Source organism: Pteronotus mesoamericanus, unplaced genomic scaffold (genome assembly GCF_021234165.1).
Source record: "Pteronotus mesoamericanus isolate MK-2021 breed Mesoamerican mustached bat unplaced genomic scaffold, CSHL_Meso_final contig_230, whole genome shotgun sequence".
Lineage (NCBI taxonomy): Eukaryota > Metazoa > Chordata > Mammalia > Chiroptera > Mormoopidae > Pteronotus > Pteronotus mesoamericanus.
Window position 1 is genome coordinate 590,079 of NW_026555096.1, and position 22,150 is coordinate 612,228.

The following is a 22,150-nucleotide window of genomic DNA, read 5'->3' on the forward strand; positions in this document are numbered from 1 at the left end:
CACCTCACCTGAGACTCAGTCTTCCAACCAATTAAATAAATAAAAAAAAAATCTTACTGTGCAGGGCTGTGTAAGGGTCTTTGAGGATTAGATAAGATCAGATACATCAGGACATCAGAACAGTGAGCACGTAGCAAGGGCTCAATAATGGTAGACCTCAAAAACAAAAGCTCAATTTTTGCCTTATTTTTTTATTGTATACTAACAAAATAGCAAGTGCTCATTATAAAAATTTGAACAGCATATGTATACATATATAAAGTGAAAAGCAAAGTTCCCCTTCTTCCTATTTGCCCTGTTCTTGGGTAACCAATGGCCAGGTTCCTTACATATTTTTACTTGTGCAAATGTATGTATGCACACACCACACATTAATCACACTTGTGCAATATGGACATCTTCACAAAAGCAGCACTTATAGATAGGTTTTTAAAAAAGTTTTTCAAATAGTTTGAAGGGAGGAGGCAACTGACTTTTTGGTAACAGTTTTACAGAGTCATGCATTCATATGTCATACGATTCACCCATTTAAAGTACAATTCAGTTTTTAAGCACATTCATGGACTTGTACAGCCATCAATCCAATCGCAAGACATTTTACTCATGTCAAAAAGAAACCCCGTACTCTATCACCCCCTCAATCCTCCATTCCCGACCCGACCCCACCCCACCCCACCCCAGCCCTATGTCACCACTAATCAATCTGTTTCTCTCTATCTGCCTGTTTGGACATTTTATATGACTGGAATCATTTATGTTATTTATAGTTGGTTTACTTCACTTAGCACAAAGTTTTCAAGGTCCATCATGTTGTAGCATATATCGGTACTTAATTTCTTTGTATGGCTGAACAATATTTTATTGTACAGATAGACCATATTTTGTTTATCCACTTAACAGCTGATTAATATTTGGATTGTTTCCAACTTTTGGCTATTATATATATATTTTTTGTATATATATTTTTTTATTTATTTACTTTTTAAATACATTTGTCTCTGCCTCCCCCCCACCTCTTTCCCTCGCTCCCTCCCACCTTCCCTCCCTCAGCTCTTCCCCTTTGGTTTTGTCCATGAGTCCTTGCTATTAGTTCCTTGACTTTCCCCTTCCCTTCCCTTTCCCTGCCCCCCCCTTCTCTCTTGTCTCTGTTGATTTCTTTTCCTTTCAGTGTTGCTGGTCATATTTTCCTTGCATCTTTGCATTGTTGGTTAGGTTCCGCTTATAGGTGAGATCATATGGTATTTGTCTCTCGCCCCCTGGCTTATTTCGCTTAGCATGATGCTCTCCAGTTCCATCCATGCTGTTGCAAAGTTTAGTACTTCTTTTTTCTTTCTGCTGCGTAGTACTCCATTGTGTATATGTACCATTATTTTTTGATCCAATCATCTACTAATGGGCATTTAGGTTGCTTCCAACACTTGGCTATTGTAAATTGTGCTGCTATGAACATTGGGGTGCATAGGTTCTTTTGTATTGGCGTTTTGGTGTTCTCAGGTATTGTCCCAGCAGGGGAATCCCTGGATCAAAAGGCAGTTCCATTTTCAGCTTTCTGAGGAAATTCCACACTGCTTTCCATAGTGGCTGCAGCAGTCTCCATTCCCACCAACAGGGTACTAGGGTTCCCTTTTCTCCACAGCCTCGCCAGCACCTGTTGTTTGTGGATCTGTTTATGATGGCCATTCTGACCGGTGTGAGGTGGTACCTCATGGTGGTTTTGATTTGCATTTCTCTGATGGCTAGTGATGCTGAGCATCCTTTCAAATGCCTCTGGGCCCTCTGTATCTCCTCCTTAGAAAAGCATCTGCCCAGGTCCTTTGCCCATTTTTTGATTGGATCGTTTGTCTTCTTGGAGTAGAGTCGAGTGAGTTCTTTATATATCTTGGAGATCAAATCTCTATCTGATGTATCATTAGCAAATATATTTTCCCATAAGGTTGGCTCCCTTTTCATTTTGCTGATGTTTTCTTTTGCCGTGCAAAAGCTTCTTATTTTGATGAGGTCCCACTTGTTTATTCTTTCCTTTATGTCCCTTGATTTAGGGGACCACAAACAGTTGTCATGATGTTCATAGCACTTATTTATAATAGCCAACTTTTGGCTTTTATAAATAAGTGCTATGAACATTTGGCTTTTATAAATAAGTGCTATGAACATCATGACAACTGTTTGTGTCAACGTATATTTTCATGTCTCTGGAGTATGTAACTAGGAGTGGAACTTTGGGGTAAATTTATGTTTTCCTTTCTCAGGGACTGTCAGACCATTTTCCAAAGTAGCAGCACCACTTTACCACTCCAACAACAGTGAACAAGGGTTCTAGTTTCTCTATATCCTCACTAAAACTTGTTCACTTTCTGATAATAGCCATTCTAGTGGATGTGAATGATATCTCACTGTGGTTTTGATTGTAATTCCCTGATAACTGATGATGCTGATCATCTTTTCATGTGCTTTGGCCATATGTATATATTCTTTGGAGAAATGTCTATTTGGATCCTTTGCCCATTTTAAATTTGGATTATTTGTCTTTTTATTATTGAGGTAAAGATTCTTTATGTAGTTCAGGTACAAATTTTTTAATAGATATATGGTTTTATCATTCCATAGGTTGTCTTTTCACTTTTTTTTATCATCACTTGAGGACATTTTTTTTCCATTGCATTTAGAGAAAGAGGAAAGGAGGGAGGAAGGGAGAGGGAGAAGCATCAGTGTGAGAAAGAAGCATTGATTTGTTGCCTCCCATATGTGTCTGGACTGGGGGATTGAACCCACAACCTAGGTATGTGCCCTGATACCATTCAGGAAATGAAACCTGAAACTTTTCAGTTATGGGATCATGCTCCAACTAAATGAGCCACACCAGCCAGGACTCTTTTCCCTTTGTTGATGGAATCCTTGAAGGACAAATGTTTTTAATTTTGATGAAACCTAATTTATTTCTTTCTTTAGTTGCACAAGCAACCCAACAGTTTTGATGTCATATCTAAGAACCATTACCATATCCAGGGCTATGAAAATTTACCCTTATGTTTTGTTCTACAAGATTCATAGTTTTGGCTCTTAAGAACAGGTCTTTCAACCATTTTTGACTTAGCTTTGGTATATGGTATGAAGTAAGGATCAAATTTTACCCAATACCATTTCTTGAGAGAACTGTCTTTTAGATGTTTCTCCACATACTGGATCTTTCTTTAGTACAGTCTTTCAGTTGATTCCTGCCTTTTTTTTTTTTTTTTTTTTTTTTTTAGTCTTCAATGACTTTCTGCTATGCTCTTTAAAAGATAAAAAGTTTGTATAGTGAAAAGGTCTTTTCACCACCGTTTCTCTGTTCCTCTGGGACTCCCTATCAAGAGGAAGCTACTTCCTGTTCTTTGGTATTTTCTGCAGATTCAATGTATATACATATGTACTTTCTCCTTTTTTTTTAAACAAATTGTAACATGGTATATACACTCTTCTGTATCATGTTTTTCATGCTTTTTTGACTTAAGCAATATATCTTGGTGATAGTTCCAGAATAGTACTCCAAAGATCTCTGTCTTTTTACAGGACTCCATTGCATAAATAAACTGTGGTTCTTTTAACCAGGCTCTGGTTAGTAAATATGGGGCATTTTTCAATCTTTTAATAAAAGCCATTCTGTCTAGAATTTTTGTACATAAAGAAATTTATATGTGTGTATATAAATCTTTATGATAAGAATCTATTGAATAAAAAGATATATGTTTTCAATATTTAACAAATGTTGCCAGATTTTCTGTGCAGACATGTTACCAATTTATATTGCCACCAGCCATGTATGAGTGCCCATTTCCCACATCCTTGCTAACATAGAATGCTGTCTCATTATTTGAGTTAGTATCAGTTTCAATTTGAATTGGTCTTATTATGAGTGAGGTTAAACACATTTTTTTTATGTTTAAGGACCATATATATTTCCTTTTTTTGTAAATTGTCTCTTCATGTCCTTTGCGGGTTTTCTTTTGGGTTGTTAGCCTTTTTCTTATTGATTGTTGGAGCTCTATATAGATTAAAGATATGAGTTGAAAAGGCTTTTCCTTATCTGTGTTTTAACTTTTGATGTTATTTACAGTTTTTAAAACACAAAATCATTTTTATTCCTATGGAGTTGAATTTATCCATTCATTCTACTATGTCTTTGGGTTTTGAGTCATACTTAGAAAGGCCTTCTCTACTCCAAATTTAAAAAAGATTTCAAGTTTGTGATTTCATTTACCATGTTTAAATATTTGAGCCATCTTAAATTTATTATAGGATAAGGTTAACTAGAAATCCAGCTTTCTTCTGGATGGCAATCCAGTTGTTTAACAATGTTTTTAGAGGAAGGACTCTTCCCCACTGATTTGAAAAGCCCTTTTTCATACTACACATTCCTGTTGATTGTTGATTTCTATTATTTTTTTTACTACTATTGTTTGTTTATATTTCAATATAAACTTTATCATCAGTTTTTCTTGTTTTAAAAAACCTGGTGACATTTTAATTGGGCTAACATTACATTTATAGATTAACTTAAGGGGACTCTCCATTTTTATCATGACTCTGACTGTAGTATCTTGGAGAAGAAGGACGTACAATGACAGGGACTTTGAACTGCCTAGAAATGTTTCCAGATCTGTAACACTGAGCATGTCACAAGATCAGGCATCATAAGCCTTTGGTGATGACTGAACCCCCTTTAATACATACATCTAGCAGACATCCTGTGAACATCTACTTTTTGCCAGCATGTGGCTGATGCTTCTAATCACCTCCCATTAGCCATTCTTCCCATCATCTTTAGTGATAAGATATTTTAGTGCACATGACTATGTGACTAAACATCTTCCTTTCGCAATCCCTGTTGTAGCTATGTTTGGCCATGTAAATGGAGGATAATGTGGGGTTTCTGAGAATTCTTCTTAAAGGAAAAGGGAACTCCTCCTTTTTTCCCCCTTCATCCTTCTGGTTACTTGCAAAACATACCCATTGGCTGTAACTCAATGGCCATATGGACCACAAAGCTCCATGCTAAGATTATGGGATAGTGAAGTAGATGGAGTCGGGGTTGCTGGAGACTGAAGAGCACAGTCTAGACTTTTGTGTTAGTCAGTGTTCTCCAGAGAAGCAGAACAATAGGACATATGCAGCCTGTCTGGAAAAAGTCTAGCCATTGTTAACATAATGAGAATGGTTTGCACAACATTGATGTAACCTGGCAGCCAAGGAGAGTGGACTGGAAAGCACATGTGCAAACAGTGATGACTTCACTGTGCTAGTCAGTGGGGTTGGTAGATGCTGTTGAATGAACATGTGTCCTATGTGGCTATCACATTCAAAAAATATAGGGCAAAAAATCTGCATCAAATTTTGTGTTAAGCTTGAACATTCCTCCACAGAAACTATTCAGATGATTCAGAAGGCCTCAGCTATGGGCAACCAGTGATTAGTAGCTTCATCAAGACAATGGACCTACTCATACATCATGTCTTGTGCAGAGTTTTTTCTTAAAACATCAAATCATCCAGGTAACTCAGCACCCCTACAACCAAAATCAGGTGCCTTGTGACTTCTGGTTTTTCCCAAAACTAAGAGATTTCAGACCGTCAATGAGATTCAGGAAAATACGATGGAGAAGCCAATGGTGATTGGGAGAGCTGTATAATGTCCCAAGGTGCCTACTTTGAAGGGGACTGAGGAATCATCATCCTGTGTACAATGTTTCTTGTATCTTCTTCAACAAATGTCTCTATTTTTCATAGTACATGGCTGAATACCTTCTGGGCAGACCACGTATATATTTGTCTCCAGCTTGCAGATGGCAGATTGTGGGACTTCTTAGTCTCCATAATAACATGAGTTAATTCCTTATAATAAAATTATTTATTTATCTATAGATATATATACACACACTACATACACAAATATTATAAATATATGTGTATACATATTTGTGTATACATATGTTACATATTATATTTGTGTGGTTTTATATATGTATATATAAATTTTTAAATTGTTAAAAATTGGCTTATATGATTATGGAGGTTGAGAAGTCCCACAATATGCCATCTGCAAGCTGGAGACTCAGGACAGCCAGTGGTGATGTTTCCAGTCCAGATGCAAAGGCCTAAGAACCACAGAATCGATTGATGGTGTAAGTTCCAGTCTGAGTACAGGAGATTACCAACGTTCCAGCTCAAAGAGAGTCAGGCAGAGAGAGTAAATTCTCCCTTACTTTGTCTTTTGTTCTCTTGTGGTCCTGGACCACTTGCACAAGGCTCAGCAACACTGGGGAGAACAATCTTTTCCCCTCAGTGTATAGGTTCAAATGTTAATCTGTTCCACAAACAACCTCATAGACACGCCCAAGATAATGTTAACAAACATCTGGGTAGCATATCTCTTAGTCAAGCTGACACATAAAATTAACTGTTACAACTTCCCATTTCTAACTAGTTTCAACTACTGTCAAGAGGGCCTGATAAGTAAGTGGGGACACAAAGGCTAAGCCACATTTTGTCAGCCAGAGGACACAGCACAGACATTTTAGGAAGAGAAAGCAGCATAAGAAAGGCAGAAAAAAGAAAAGCGTGGCTTACGTTGAGAACTGTGAGAAATTTGGGATGACCAGGTTGTGTGTGTGGAATAAGGTCTAGGTCAGTGGTAGAATTTAAAAGAAATGTAATGCCACAATAAATGTGGGGACCAACTTATAGTACAGCAGTGATAGTAGTTCAGAAATATACTCCTAAATTTAAAATAAAAGTTTAGGGAAAAAGAAGCACTTCATAAAAAATTTATAGCTGTAGTTCTCAGCTTGGTTTTCCTCATTCAACATATGCTCATATCAGTTCAATTAGCTGCAGACTCACCCCCCTGGAGAGGGGAAGTACATCATCTTAGTCTCCACAGAAGGTGTCTGCACCTTGAAGAAGGCCAGAATCAGATCCATCCTTGGGGAGGTGTGCCCTCCCTCTCAGCCATCTTTTGCTCTCAAAAATCACTGCTCTTGGTAGTCAGCCTATTCTGCCAAGTGAGGAGGATTGATTTTTATCCAAAGTAAAAGACCTATTATTGTAAGTGCAGGTTTCTGATAGACAGGTATTTATAGAAAGGCAAATAATTTTCACATATATAACCCAAATGCTACCTAGCTCTTTTGGGTTCATGGGTACAAATGAAAGATTAGCAACAAAAGCCCAAGTTTGTTCAGATATGTCCTCCTGCATGGTTAAAGACAAGTCCATACCCTTTTATGTGCCCCCTTCTCTGGACAGGAGTACAGTGGGAGATGTGCCCTCCATGGTCTCTTACACTGCTCTGGGCCTCTGGGAGATTTTTGCCCACATTGCCTAGAGTCACCACTAGCAGGTTCCAGGGTCACTGTCGTTTAAAGCACCTGATGCTGCTCTGCTCACCTTGTGGGTACATTCCCTTCCCTCTTGTCCTTCCCTCCAGTCCAAGAGTAGACATAGACCTTGAAGAAAAGTCCCTTAAGTTCCTAAGTTCCCAGATCACAGTTTAGATGTCAAGAGCTTGCTCTAACCTCTGGGATCACTGGTCATACTCATTGTGTACCACCACAGGACACTTTCTAACCTAACCTCCAACCTCCATGCTTCAGAGACCTCTCACACCCTAGGGGGATTTCCAAGGCCTCCTAGTCTCCTAGGAATCCAGACCCAAGAACATGGGGCCCATTAAAATTATATATTTTTTAAATTATATTTTATTGATTATGCTATTACAGTTGTCCTGATTTTTCCCCTTTTATCCCCCTCCACCCAGAACTCCCCACTCCCTCAGGCAATCCCCACATCATTGGTCATGTTCATGGGTCATGCATATGAGTTCTTTGGCTACTCCATTTCCTATACTGTACTTTATATCCCCATGGCTATTCTGTAACTATCTGTTTATACTTCTTAATCCCCTCACCTCTTCACCCATTCCCCCACACCCTCTTCCCATATGGCAACCATCAAAAATCCTCTTCATATCTATGATTCTGTCTCTGTTCTTGTTTACTTAATTTGTTTTTTAGATTCAATTGTTGATAGATATGTATTTTTGCCATTTTATTGTTCATAGTTTTTCATCTTTCTCTTAAATAAGTCCCTTTAACATTGCATATAATAATGGTTTGGTTATATTGAACTCCTTTAGATTTTACTTGTCTGCAGAGCTCTTTATCTGCCCTTTGATTCTAAATGATAGCTTTGCCAGGTAGAGCAACCTTGTCTGTAGGTCTCTGATTTTCATGACTTTGAACATTTCTTTCCAATCCCTTATAGCCTGCAAAGTTACTTTTGAGAAACCAGCTGACAGTCTTATGGGAACTCCCTTGCAAGTAATTAACTTCTTGTTTCTTGCTGTTTTTAAGATTCTCTCTTTATCTTTAGCCTTTGGCATTTTAATTATGATGTGTCTTGGAGTGGGCCTCTTTGCATACATCTTGTTTAGGACTCTCTGTGCTTCTTGGTCTTGCAAGTTTATTTCCTTCACCAAATCAGGGAAGTTTTCTTTCATTAATTTTTTCAAATAGATTTCTAATTCTTAGCTCTTTCTTGTCTCCTTCTGGCACCCCTATGACGCGAATGTTGAATTTCTGGAAGTTGTCCCAGAGACTGCTTACACTATTCTCATTTTCTTGGATTCTTTTTTCTTCTTGTTGTTCTGATTGGTTGTTTTCTGCTTCCTTATGTTCCAAATTATTAATTTGATTCTCAGCTTCATCCACTCTACTGTTGTTTCCCTGTAAATTGTTTTTTATTTCAATTAGTGTATCCTTCATTTCTGACTGGATCTTTTTTATGCTGTTGAGATCCTCAATAAGTTCCTTGAGCACCCTTATAGACAGTGTTTTGAATTCTGCATCTAATAGATCGCTCATTTCCATTTTGTTTAGTTCATTTTCTGGAGTTTTGGTCTGTCCTTTCATTTGGGCCATGTTTCTTTGTCTCCTCATTTTGGCACACTCCCTGTGTTTGTTTCTGTGTATTAGGTAGAAAGAGCTGCTTTGTCTCCATGTCTTGGTAATGTGGACTGATGTAGTAGGTGTCCTGTAGAGTCCAGTGGCACAGCCTCCCCTATCACCCAAGCTGGGTCCTTGAGGTGCGCCCTTCTTGTGGGCTGAGTACACTCTCCTCTTTTAGTTGAACCTTGAGTGCTGTTGGTAGATCAATGGGAGGGATTTACCTAGGCCAGTCAGCTGCAAGGATTGGCTGTGATGACTTACCACCAACCTTCACTCTCTGTGGAGGATCAGCCATGCAGGGTGCTCTGATGTGGTTTATATCTGTCCAGTGGGTACTCTGGCCATGGGGTCTCCCAGGTGGTGCAGGCCAAGGTCAGCCCCCACCTATGTTTTTCCCAGAGCTACCCTGCCTGAGCTATAATGCAAGCTGAGATAGCTTCTACTTGTGCTGGGCTTAGAGATTCCCAGGCAAAGTGAAGCTGTGAATCTATGCTGCTGCTGTTAGTGCTGGGCTTGGGGCTCACTGAGGCCAGGTGTTGCTTGTTTGAGAGGATTTAGAAAGTTGTGAAGCATGAGCCAAGACCAGCCATTCATATGGAAATGCAGCTTGGGTAGACCTATAAGTTGGCCAGGGCGGAGTCTCTGGGGATCTCCAGGGTGGATCAAACAGTGTAGCCAGGTTGATGGAGACTTAGATATGGCACCAGCTTGCTGGCTCTTTGGCTCTCTTGCAGGAGGGTTTAGAAAAGGGACAATGGCCTCTCATCACTTTGATGTCAGACACTTTAGTTTCTCCCAATATGTCAGTGGTGGTTCAAGCCACTATCCCAGTGCTAGAGCTCAGAAGGGGCAAGTCTGAGTATGTGGGTCTGTGTGTGTGGGTTCTTTAAGAGGAACTGCTTGGAGCTCCAGTAGTTTCTTCCACTTGTTCAATCCCTGCTGGGTTTTGTAGCCAGAAATTGTGTAGACTTATCTTCCTGGCATTGGAGCCCTGGGCTGGGGGAACTGGTGTGAGGCTGGGAGTCCTTGCTTCTGAGATAGCCCTCTCAAATGTTTATACAACACATGTGGGTGTGGACCAGCCCATTCTGCATCTGCGCCTCTCCTACCAGTCTGAGTGGATATGGTTTCTTTAATTCTTTAGTTGTCAGACTTCCATTGAACTTGACTTCTGATGGCTGTGAGTGATGGTTCCATATTTCAGTTGTAATTTTGATGTAGTTGTTGGAAGAGGTGAGACATGTCTGCCTATGCTGCCTTCTTGACCAGAAGTGGCACATTTCTTTAGACTAAAAAATGATTACATTTTCAAAGAGAAAGCTCTTCCTAATCTATGACAGAGAAGGGTTAGGTCATATAGACAGATGACCTCAAAATCAAATTCAAGTTTTATTTTTGGCTTAATTCATTTTATTTTAAATGTTTATTTGAAAAGTATCACCCCCAAGCAAGTAAAAAACAATTCCACAACTGAAAACATACATGGTACAGAAGAAATGAGAGTCTTGCAGGCCTCCTCCTTTTACCTACCCCACCCACCTATCCAAGCCACCACCCTGAGGTAACCCTGTTACCTTTTCTATAATAAGGATTGATATTAATACCCTGTTTGACTCCTATTTTAACCGGAACACCATACCCCGAGTTCAGGCATCTCCTAGAAACTTTATGCACTCTGGTTTTTCTTACAATATGTGTGCAGTCTTGTCTCACCTGTCCTCCTGCTCTGGTCATGGAGTGAAGGAGAGTAGGCCCTAATGGGAGTGGGATGCTACTCTGAGGGCACAAATACAGGCTGGGGGTGATGTGCAGGGGGAGCACAGGGTGGCTGCCATGGGGAATGCTTTTGCCAGTTCAACATTCATGTCCCAAAGTCCAAGGAGGGACTGTCTTTGGAGCTGAAGTTACAGCACAAAGTGCAGACAGAAAAGCTTGCAATTTTGTTTCCCAGCAGAAAAAGTTTTAGCAGTGAAAGTAGGAAAGTTAAAAGAGGAAGAAATTTCCTGATATAAGATAAAATTCTTAGTCACACAAAAGAAGTTCAGCATAAAAATCTTAAGTTAAAAAAAAGATGTGTAATTGGGTACATACAACATGATCCCAAATTGGTGAAATCAATTTCTACATATGCTTATCTCTTCATACATATTAAGATGTAGTAAATAGAAAAACCCAAATTGAAATATACCAAAATGATATCAAATTTATACTTTATTCTTACTTATTTTTCCAATTTACTATAATAAAAATGCATTTCTTTTGTAGTAAAATGTTTATATGAAACAAAGATAGAAGGCTACATTGATAACTTACTGGTCTTTGAGAAAAAGAGATTAATTTGAGGGTTGCTAAAGATGTGTGAAAACTGGCACCAGACACCAGGAAGAACTTTTTTAGCCTCAGGTTCTCAGTAAGGACAATTAAATATTTCCAAACAGTCATAAGTGATTCACTGTCTCTGAGTGAAATCTGATAAGTGAAGTTTGGGCTGAAAATGAAAATCATATCTCTATTTTATCACGTGTGAGAAAGAACTTGTACAAGTGCTTTCATCAAGCCCTAGAAGCCTTTCAAGTCTGGGGAGGGGGCAGGGGGTTTGAGGCTACCTGCAGCAATGGAAAGGATAGTTCTCCAGGTGCTGTGAAACCACAGGAAGTAGGGTGGTCACTCCCCTGAGGGGCACAAGCTCAGAGCCAGCGGCCTCCTTTTGGAGCTCTGAAAGCCCTTCTTTCAACACATGCCCAGAGTTTTCCATGCATCTTTCTTCTCAAAGGTGTGATGCTTTCTTACCATGACCTTACATTTAATGTCATTACATCAATATCTGCATTTCTCCTCTCTTTTTACTGTATAGCTAAGAATGTATGCTGCAGTGTGGTACATAGTCCTGAAAGTGAAAAGAGCATCATTTTTATATCGTTGGGTTTTACACTGACCTTAACTAAAACCCTTCTTTAACTCCATGGGGCTGTCTTAGCCTCCAGAGGGACAAGGTAGCCACTTTACCCTTCTACCCTGGCCTCTTTTGGGACCCCTTTAGAACAGCCTGTTGAACTGGCCAATGCAAAATAAGGCAGATAATTTTCTTGTTTTAAAAAAGGATAACTGAAGATTTGACTTCACGTAATTGTCTATTAGTATTTTAAATAGTATTCCATTCGGAACAAGAAATAAACCTGTAATTACCTAGGTTTCCAAATACTGACATTAACTTTGGTTCAGATTTTCAAAGTCCACTATTTTTCCTTCCACCCACCCCCTCCTGCCCATCTTCAATTTTACCTGTTCCTAGCTCTTTGCTAACTATAGAATAGAATCTCAGATGCTTCTGACAGCTATGTGTTATTAATAAGAGATGGAGCTTTGTTATTAGGTTGCACTTTATTATTTTCTTCAGCTCAACATGTGCCTGATATTAAAGGGGTCTCTCTATGGGGTTTAGATTGAAAGGTGCTGCAAATGGTGTGGTTGTATTGTTTTTGTGGGCCCTGTTTTCTTGCAGTTGGGTGAAAAGTCCTATCCTGTCTTGGCTGAAGAGCAGACTGGTATTGCCTTGTTCTGTCTGTGGAACCTGGCATCCATGGCTGCTTCGTTTGCATCACTGAACCATGAAGGGAGTTGCTGTTCTTTAGACTTGAGATGCCTGTTCCAACGAGGAGATCAGTAGGCATTTAGCACAGCTACCCTGGCCTGTTGGCACAGAGGGTCTAATTTACCATCACCTCCTAGGGAAATAAATAAAATTTTCTTGTGGCCAGCTTTATATACAATTTAATGCCAAATAAGACACACATATGGCTTCCATATAGAGAGTGTTTTCAAAGTACACAAGCGTGCTAATGGCTAACTAGCCTTTAATAGAGTTATTAGTGGATTGTGAAAGCTTTACTTCTGAGCAGAGTGAGGTATGTCCAATGACAGTCTGCTAGGTCAGCAGCTCACCAGGGCAAAGAAATCCTTAAAATGTTGCAGATGACACCATGTATACTAATGGCATACCAACTCTGTCTTATGAAGATAGATGGGATAATCAAATGAAACAAAAACTATTTTGAAGGCAGCCAATAATAAAACACATTATTAAAATGCAAAGCCCCCAAAACCTATCATCCCTAAATTTCTATCATATTGTTTGAAGTCTAGAGCTCAAACTTCACTTTCTTTTTGTCCCTTGTCTATTCCCAGTGTTCTGGGAAGAAGCCTAGGGCATCAAGTACTTTACTGCATGTGGTTTAGGATGTGCCCATTCACATGCCACAATGCTTTAAGTAAGAATGTAAGACTCAGAAAGATTCCCAATTGGAATATGGTATGACACACTGAGCACTTCAACTAGAATCTGAGGACACTTGAGAGAAAGCAAAATCCTGGAAAGAAGGACTTACCAAATTCCAAGTCTTTAATGTTGCATTGGAAGACAACTTCTTCATTCACCTTGAGTTCTACCACATTCCAGTCTTCTATCTTCTCTAGAGTGACCTTATGTCCATCTTCAGCCAGCACAGCTAGAAAAGATAGAAAGGGATGTGAGTGACAGGAGGCAGACTCTATATTAACACGTTATGCAGATGTTCTCATGGATGACAGCAGCTGGACTGCTCTCCAGTTGTTTATGATGGTAATTCAATTGCCCTGCTGGGCACCCACCTGATGCTGGCCTCAGAGTGCCCTCACCTTTGCTGAGAAACATAGCCAGAGACCTAACATTTTAAGATTGGTTGCAATTTTCTCCAGACCCTTATGATCTATGAAAATATGAGCTTTCTCTAGGGAGAATTTTGAGTTTTTCTTGTAGAGACAATATTCAATGTTGTAGGGAACTTGTGAAATTTTAGGTTACTTCTTACCCTGCTGATGAAAATATAAATTGGTCACCTTTCTGAAGGGCAATTTGACAGTGCATGAAAGAACTCTTAAAAACCTCAAAAAAGTAGAATTAAAAAATTATCCTAATATCTGGCCCAGGAAATTGAACTTATAAGAAAGCTTCCTAAGGAAAAAAATCAGAAATATAGGCATTTTTTTTGCAATAAAATATTTCATTCTGTTATTTTATAATAGCAAAATACTGTGAATAACTTACATGCCCAATAATAAGAGGATGATCAAGTAAATAGTGGTCACTCCATATGATGAGATTTTATTTGGATATTTCAAAAAGTGTTTATGAATTTTTAATAGCAAGAAAATATATGTAATATAAGCAAATCAGACTACAGATAAAATATATATTCAATATTAATTAAAATATGTATATGTAATAGGAAAATAACCTAGTGATTATCTCTCTGTGGTGAAATTATGAGAAAGTTTTTCTCTTTATTGTTTTATCATTTTTTAAGATTTTTATATAATAATTAGAAAAAAAGTGTTTTTAAAGAAGATAATGAACTAAACTTTTATTCTCACCTTTGGAATCTGCATTTTGGTTATCACATTCAATGGTTCCTTTCTTAAAGATCAGCTACAGAAAAATTTTTAGGTTTATTCTCTATTGGAGAAATGCAAGAGTATATGGGCTTAGGAGAAATGATTTGCATTGAGCAGACTGGAGCTCTGTTTTTTTTCAATTTGTTTCTCTCAAAATTTCTTGATGGGTTCACCTCTAACATTGGTGTTAGAGCTGATGTGCTAAATCACCTCCCTTGGCAGTTTTCATGTATTGGTGAAAATTTTGGTTAGGATGGAAAGAGAAATCAGACAGGGACATGTTTTTTTTTGTTTGGTTTTTTTTTAACATCTTAGCATTTCAATCAGTCTTATGTGGAGAAAAGCAAACAGTTGTCAGTTAATTGCATTTAATTATGGAGACAATTGCTTTTTCAAAGTGTTGGTGTGTCCACTTCATCTTTCAATCAGTTTAAGAACATCAAGCCCCAACTGTGAACATTTTAATTGCATGATTTTAATTTCACTTCTGGAAAGGAACTTCAGAAAGTAACTCAGCAAGGATCTCCATTAACAAGATAGCACTCCTTGGGCACCCAGTGGTGGCCCTAATTGACTTTACTTTAGCTAATGCCAGTCTCTACAGAACATTGACGTCTTTTTCTTTGGCAAATTTATGTTGAATCCTATTTGAATATCTTGTTCTTAGACATCTTTGAAGGAAAGCACTCAGCTTGGAACGATTACTTGTTTAAATGAAGCAGACCACTCAGTTTGGAATGGCCAGTGGTTCATCTAGGAAGCATAAATCTCGACAGGCAGAGATTTCTAGGGACCATTCAGTCTCCAAACAGCACCCTTTCAAAAAAGGGGAAGTGTAGCTGGAGAGGGAAAAGCTCCAAGTGGGTAGAAAGGAGGCAATTCAGCTTCTATGACCTTGGTTTTCCTTGTCTGAAGATGTTCCTGGGAAATGTAGTTCAATATGATGGGGGAAAATCATGTCTAAAACAGCTTCTCCACTCTCCCTTTACACCCCACCTCTAGGGTTTTGGTGCTAAGGCCTGGGTTTTCTGGAGAGGAGGGTGCAGGTGCTGTCTGGAGCTGGTCACAGTATATGCAGTGTAAGCAAAACAGGGCTCTGTAGGAGAAGACTCTAGGAAGGCGTGCATGCTGCAGCTGCCCTGACCCTTTCCTTCAGGGCCCCATCTGACCAAACCTCATGTAGCACGTGAGTTTGGGGTTTGTTTTATGAGAACAGCAGCACTCTCTCATGGCAATGTGTACCTAAGAAACTGAATTTGATCCATCAAATATTCAACCCACCCTATGGAAGTGGAGGTGCTGAATAATGGGGGTATGTCTGAGCCATTGAAACCCAACAGGATGAAATACTCTTAAGGGAACAAGTAACTCTTCATTTTGCCTTCTATATGGTCACAAAACATGGGCTCTCGGGGCCTTTATGGGCATGTGTCTCCCTCACTGACCACAACACTCACTTAACCCCCTAGGTGCCTGGTGTTAATAAAGCTCATTAAATAAACAAGCTCATAACATCATTGGGCACCTCCAATGACACTTTTCAATCCTGAGTGACCTAAGTCCGATTCTTATTAAAGTGATAAGCCACCTCAAAATCTAGATTGTATATCACCCTCAGGACACCCATCCCTTCTCAACAGTTGAGGATGTGTTGAGCCCAGCAGTAGGGTGACCAATGCAGGCTTAAGGGATCAAACTCAAAGAAAAACCAGAATTCCTGTAGCTCATCCAAATGCCAACTTCTCTACATGGAGGACCCATTTGTTCCTATGAGCTGCCATAGGATTGTCTCTTCAAAGAAAGGTCAGATAAATATACTCTGTGCAACAAAGTCTTTGCAAAGGCAGTGGCTAAACTCCAGCATAAATCAACCAGAAGCTGTAAGGCCACCCACAGAATCCCTGCTTCTTTGAAGTGGCACCTCATTTTTCAAGTAGGATCTGGCTAAACTGAAGAGACAGGGAAAAACCTCCCTCTTCTTAGTGCTAGGAGAATTGTGCACCATCTGTGAATGATTTAAACTCTGCTGGTTAGGAAGTCAAAGCAGACAGGCAAGCAAGCACTTCCCCGTTTTCTGCTTTGCACAGATGCAATGGTGGTGACCATTAATTAATGTGTGTAGCTAATGCACAGTTAGGGATGGGAAGCTGTCAAACAGAGCACCCTAACTAAATAAGACAGACTCTATTCTAATGGATCAGGTTCCCTTTGGTGGGTCATTTGGCAGACTTAATTTACAGCAGGCCAGAAGCAACATAGCCAGGGGAATTACTTAGAACTTTTTGTTAAGCATTAGTTAGTTCATTTTAATCAGTACTGAGGCCATAGTAGAGATATTTTTTGCTGAGCTATTATAATTCATGGGTAATGAAAAAAAAAAACCCCAAAATGTTTAGATTGCATAAGGCATAATAAGTTCAGGAAAGATTAAACATATTTCCAAAACCAACAGGTCTTCAGGAAATGATAAAGATCTATGATTTTTAAAAACCCCCACAGAATTCAGATGCAGATTTTACAGATGAAGTACATCTGAAAATATACCACAACATGCTTGGTGTGATGATAGTTTTGGGTCTACAGTGGAAGGGGAGTCTAGGACAGGGAGGCTGGAGCAGATATTCCCTCCTTTGCTTCTCTTAACACTAAGGCATTGTCACCAGCCCTCAATAAATGTTGGCTTCCAGTATAATATGAATTATCATTCAAGAATATACAAGGCTAACTTTAAAAATCAACCACCTGCTGATTACTCAAGATTCCTTCAACCATGATAATTCTCCCCTTGATCTTCTCAAAATATTCCTCTCCTCTCCTACTGTGGCAAGACTTGCCTATGTTCTTTGCTTCCTCTATCCACTCCTTTACCTCCTTAACTTGCAGCCTGCAGCCTATCTTTTCCTGAACCTGTGTGCTCAGAGGTGAAGAACCACCAGCACACTCAAGGGCTCACCCAGTTCTCCCTTATGCCTCAGGAGATGGATGCTCTGACCCATCTCCTTTATTGATTTAAAGCACTTTTACTCTAAAATTTTATCAGATAATAAATGTATTGTAGACCAATGTTTTTTTAAAGCCCTTTAAAATTATAGAAATGAACCAAAAATTTTAAATCATCCATAATTCTTCCCCCTCCCTTACCTTTGTCTTTTTCAGTGTAAGTGGGATCACAGTATACATAAAATTCAGGACCTACTTTATTCCTTAACACCATGTCATGGTAATCCAGTCCTACCAATGTATATAACTCTGCTGCATTGCATTTCATGTGACAGATTCCTGCTATTTATTCAGCCATTTTCTTTTCTGGTTGTTTCCAATTTTTCAGTGTCACCAATAAATGTAGAGGGAGAGCATGCCTCCATGTACTTGTGCAAGTCTGTGTATGTGTGTGTGTGTGTGTGTGTGTGTGTGTGAGAGAGAGAGAGAGAGAGAGAGAGAGAGAGAAATTAAGAAATGGCATAACTGGATTCTACAGCATATAATTAAACTTTAAGACACTGCCAAGTTGCCCTTTAAAGTTACTGTGCCAGTTCATCCTCCCATCATAAGCCTTTGAGAACTCTTTTTTCCTAGGTCCTTCATCAACAATGAATTCGTCTTTTTCTAGAGATAGTCCCTACTTAACAGCTTGGTGCCTATTTTCTTATTGAAATTCTTACATCATTTGCTTCCTGCACCTTCAGGTTCTCTCCTACCTCTGCACCCCTCTGAGGGACTATTGCCAATGTCCTGCTATCTGCCTGCTTCTGTTTTTCTTGCTTTCTCTGCAATCTCACCTCCTGTGGTTCTAGCATTTGGCTTAATATAGGTCCATTTTAATAAATATTTATTGATCCTTAAGATATGCCAGGCACAGTTCCAGACACAGCAGAGAACAAAATAGAGAAGAATCCTTACTCTCTTAAAGATCGATAGTAATACAATCATAGTAGGTGATTTTAATACACTACTGACATTAATGGAGAGATATTCCAGGCAAGAAATCAACAAGGAAACAGCAGCCTTAAATGACATAGCAGATCAATGGACTTAAGTGATATCTTCAGAACACTTCATCCCAAAGCAGCAGAATATACATTCTTTTCAAATGCACTTGGAACATTTTTGAGGATAGACCACATATTAGCACACAAAACAAGTCTCAGTAAATTTAAGAGGATTGACACATCAAACATCTTCTTTGATCCTAATGGTAAGAAACTGGAAATCAATTACAAGAAAAAATTGAAAAACACACAAACACATGGAGGCTAAGTAACATGCTAAACAATGAATGAGTTACCAATGAGATCAAGAAATAAATCAAAAGATATTTTAAAACAAATGAAATTGAGAATACAACAACCCAAAATCTATAGGACACAGTGGAAGCAACCCTAAGAGGGCAATTCATAGCATTACAGGCCTATCTCAAGAAATGAGAAAAATCTCAAATAAACAATCTAATCTTAAGGAACGAGAAAAAGAAAAACATACAAAGCCCAAAGTGAGTAGTAGAAAAGGAATAATTAAGATTGGAGCAAAAATAAAGTCTTAAAAAAAAGTACAAAAATTCACTGAAACAAAGATCTAGTTCTTTGAAAGATAAATAAGATTGATAAACATTTAACCACATTCATCAAGGAAAAAAGGAGAGGAATCAAGTAAATAAAATCAGAAATGAAAAAAGAGAAGTAACAGCTGACACCAGAGAAATGCAAAGATTGTAAGAACATATTACAAAAAATTATATGCCAATAAATAGGACAACCTGGATGAAATAGATAAATTGCTATCCCATACAATCTTCCCATACTGAATCAAGAAGAATAATAAAATCTGAGCAAACTGATTGCAATTAATGAAATCAAAATGGTAATAAAAAAAAAAAAGCTCCCAGCAAACAAAGTCCTAGCTTGGATAGTTTCACAGGTGAATTTTATCAGACATTCAAATAAGAACTAACGCCCATCCTTCTCAAACTATTCCAAAAAATTCAAGAGAAGGAAGACTCCTAAACTCATTTTACAAGACCAGCATTATCCTAATTCCAAAACCACACAAAAGCACTACCAAAAAAGAAAATTGTAAGCCAACATCCCTGCTAAACATAGATGCAAAAATCCTCATCAAAATATTAGAAATGAAATCCAGCAATATATTAAGAAGATCATACACTATGATCAAGTGGGATTTATTCCTGGGACGCATGGTTTGTACAGTATTTGCAAATCAATTAACATGATATACCACATAAACAAAAGAAAAGATAAAAATCACATGATCATATAAATAGAAGCAGAAATAGCATTTGATAAAATCCAACACCAATTTATGATAAAAACTTTTAGCAAAGTGGGAATAGAGGGAACATACCCCAACATAATAAATGCCATGTATGACAGACTCACAGCTAACATTATACTCAGAGGAAAAACTAAAAGCAGTTCCCTTAACATTAGGAAAAAGACAGGAATGTCTGCTTTCATCACTCTTATTCAACATAGTACTGGAAGTTCTATCCACAGCAGTCAGACAAGAGAAAGAAATACAAGGCATCCAAATTGGAAAGGAATAAATAAAGCTGTCATTATTTATAGATGACATGACACAGTATATAGAGAACCATAAGAACTCCACCAAATAACTAGTAGAGCTAATAAATAAATTCAGTAAAGGAGGAGGATACAAAATTAATATTCAGACATCAGTTGCATTATATACCAATAATGAAGTATCAGAAAAGGAAACTAAGAAAAAAAATCATAGATGGAGAGCAGGATGACAGCTATTGGGGGTGGTGTTAAGGGGTGGAGGGATTGAGCAAAAAGGAAAAAGGATCTATGGACATGGACAAGAGTGTGGTGATTGCTGGGGGAAAGAACTTATAAGGGGACTAAATGGTAATGGAAAAAATACAATAAAGATTAAATAAAAATTAAAAAAGAAAACAATCTCATTTACAATTGCACCAAAAGAAAATAAATAGTTTAAATTTAACCAAGCGTGTAAACTGCCTGTACTGCCATGTGGTGCGTGGGGGATTTCCGTGGGTTGCCACTCATCCCTGGTCCAGGAAACAACAGGGGATGGCAATCCTCACTCGGCACTCCAGGATCTGAGGGTTACTATCTGGGGGCCTGCTGAGGAGGGAACGGGGCTTTGAATCCCTCAGAGCCCATCCCAGGGTGGTCACAGATGAGGGGAATAAACACGAGTCATCATAAACACTTCTCTGTTTCCCAGGAGAGGGGACATGGCTCTTCCCTCTAGAGGAGAGAAGGCCCTGAACCCCTGTGTCCGAAGGCTTTTATTGAGAACCATATGCACAGGGGTATACAGCAAAGCTCATCAGTCAATGTCAAAAGGCTATGTTTACAGAAAACAGACAGAAACAATTGAAGGATCACAAGAGATCTGCCTCAGATGAATAATGTAAATCATCTTCTCAGTCTGAGCCAGTTATCATCGCTTTACTGGGAAGAACAAAGCATGCTTAGACGAACTTACTTCTAGGCCTGATTGTCCCGGGGAACCGCCCGATCCAGTTTAGGGCTATACTTTAGTATTGTTTCAAGCCTGAGCCAGGCGGGTGGGGCAGAGCCACCAAGAGATAAAGAGACCTCTTTCAGATAGAATGAAGACTCTGGCCTTGTCCAAGCCGAGCTGAGGGGCATGATCCTTTTTGCTCTTTCTCCGTGTCCCCCAAGTCCTTGTCTGCTGCCATACTGGCCAACATCTGGCTTAGGTTGTCCCTCCTCTTGAGAGAACTTACCCAGCATGGATCACTGACCATCACAGGGCCAAGCAGGGTGATGCGAGGGGGGCAGGGGCTGGGCCCTTGCCAGGGGAACAGGTTTCATCTCCTCAGTTGCCTGTTTTCCCAAGGCCTCTTTGATTATTTCCAGCCTTGAAGCTCTCTCGGCTGCTGGCAGGGCTACAGTCCCTGAAACAGATGGGGCGTTTCCCAACACTGTACTTGGAAAATTACAAAGCACTGAAGAAATAAAATAATATATAAACAAATGGAAGCTTATACCATGTTCTATGGATAGAAAGAAGTGATATCATTAAAATGTCTACATTACTTAAAGCAATCAATCTCTGTAAATACCAATGGTATATTTTGCAAAACTGGAACAAATGATCCAAAAATTTTTGTGGAACCACAAAACCCACAAATAGCCTCAGCAATATTGAAAAAGAATAAAGTTGAGAGTATCACACTACCTGATGTAAAACTATACGACAAGGCCATAGTAATCAAAACAATATGGTACTGGCATAAAAACAGACATGTAAATCAATAGAACAGAATAGAGAGCCCACAAATAGACCCATGTCTATATGGCCAGTTAATATTTGACAAAGAAGGCAAGAACATACAATGGAGTAAAGGTAGTCTATTCAATGAATAGTGTTGGGAAAATTGGACAGATACTTGCAAAAAATAAAACTAGACAATAGAGCTAGACAACTTTCTTATACCACACACATGAATAATTCAAAATGGATTAAAGACTTCAACAATGTAAGACTCAAAAACATGAAAATCCTAGAATAAAACTTAGTCAGTAAAACCTAATACATTCCTCATAGCAATTTTTGTTCTGTTATATCTTCTTAGGCAAGGAAAACAAAAGAAAAAAATAAATAAATGGCATATCAAACTATGAAGTTTTTACATAGCAAGGGAAGCCATCAAAAAAAATCAAGAGATAAGCCACTGAATAGGAGAACATATTCACCAATGATACA

The 22,150-nt window shown here is 38.7% G+C and overlaps 1 protein-coding gene across 1 annotated transcript in view; it reads right to left on the minus strand.

Annotated features, from left to right (window-relative positions):
• Positions 1 to 12,640: 12,640 nt before the first annotated feature.
• CUNH10orf53 (chromosome unknown C10orf53 homolog) overlaps positions 12,641 to 22,150 on the minus strand; it is a 28,150-nt gene continuing 18,640 nt past the window's right edge. Inside the window, exons 2-3 of the mRNA XM_054572331.1 lie at positions 13,366 to 13,485; positions 12,641 to 12,705 (exon numbers count right to left, since the gene is read on the minus strand). Coding sequence (XP_054428306.1) covers positions 12,641 to 12,705; positions 13,366 to 13,485 — 185 coding nt within the window. The remainder of the gene's footprint in view (positions 12,706 to 13,365; positions 13,486 to 22,150) is intronic.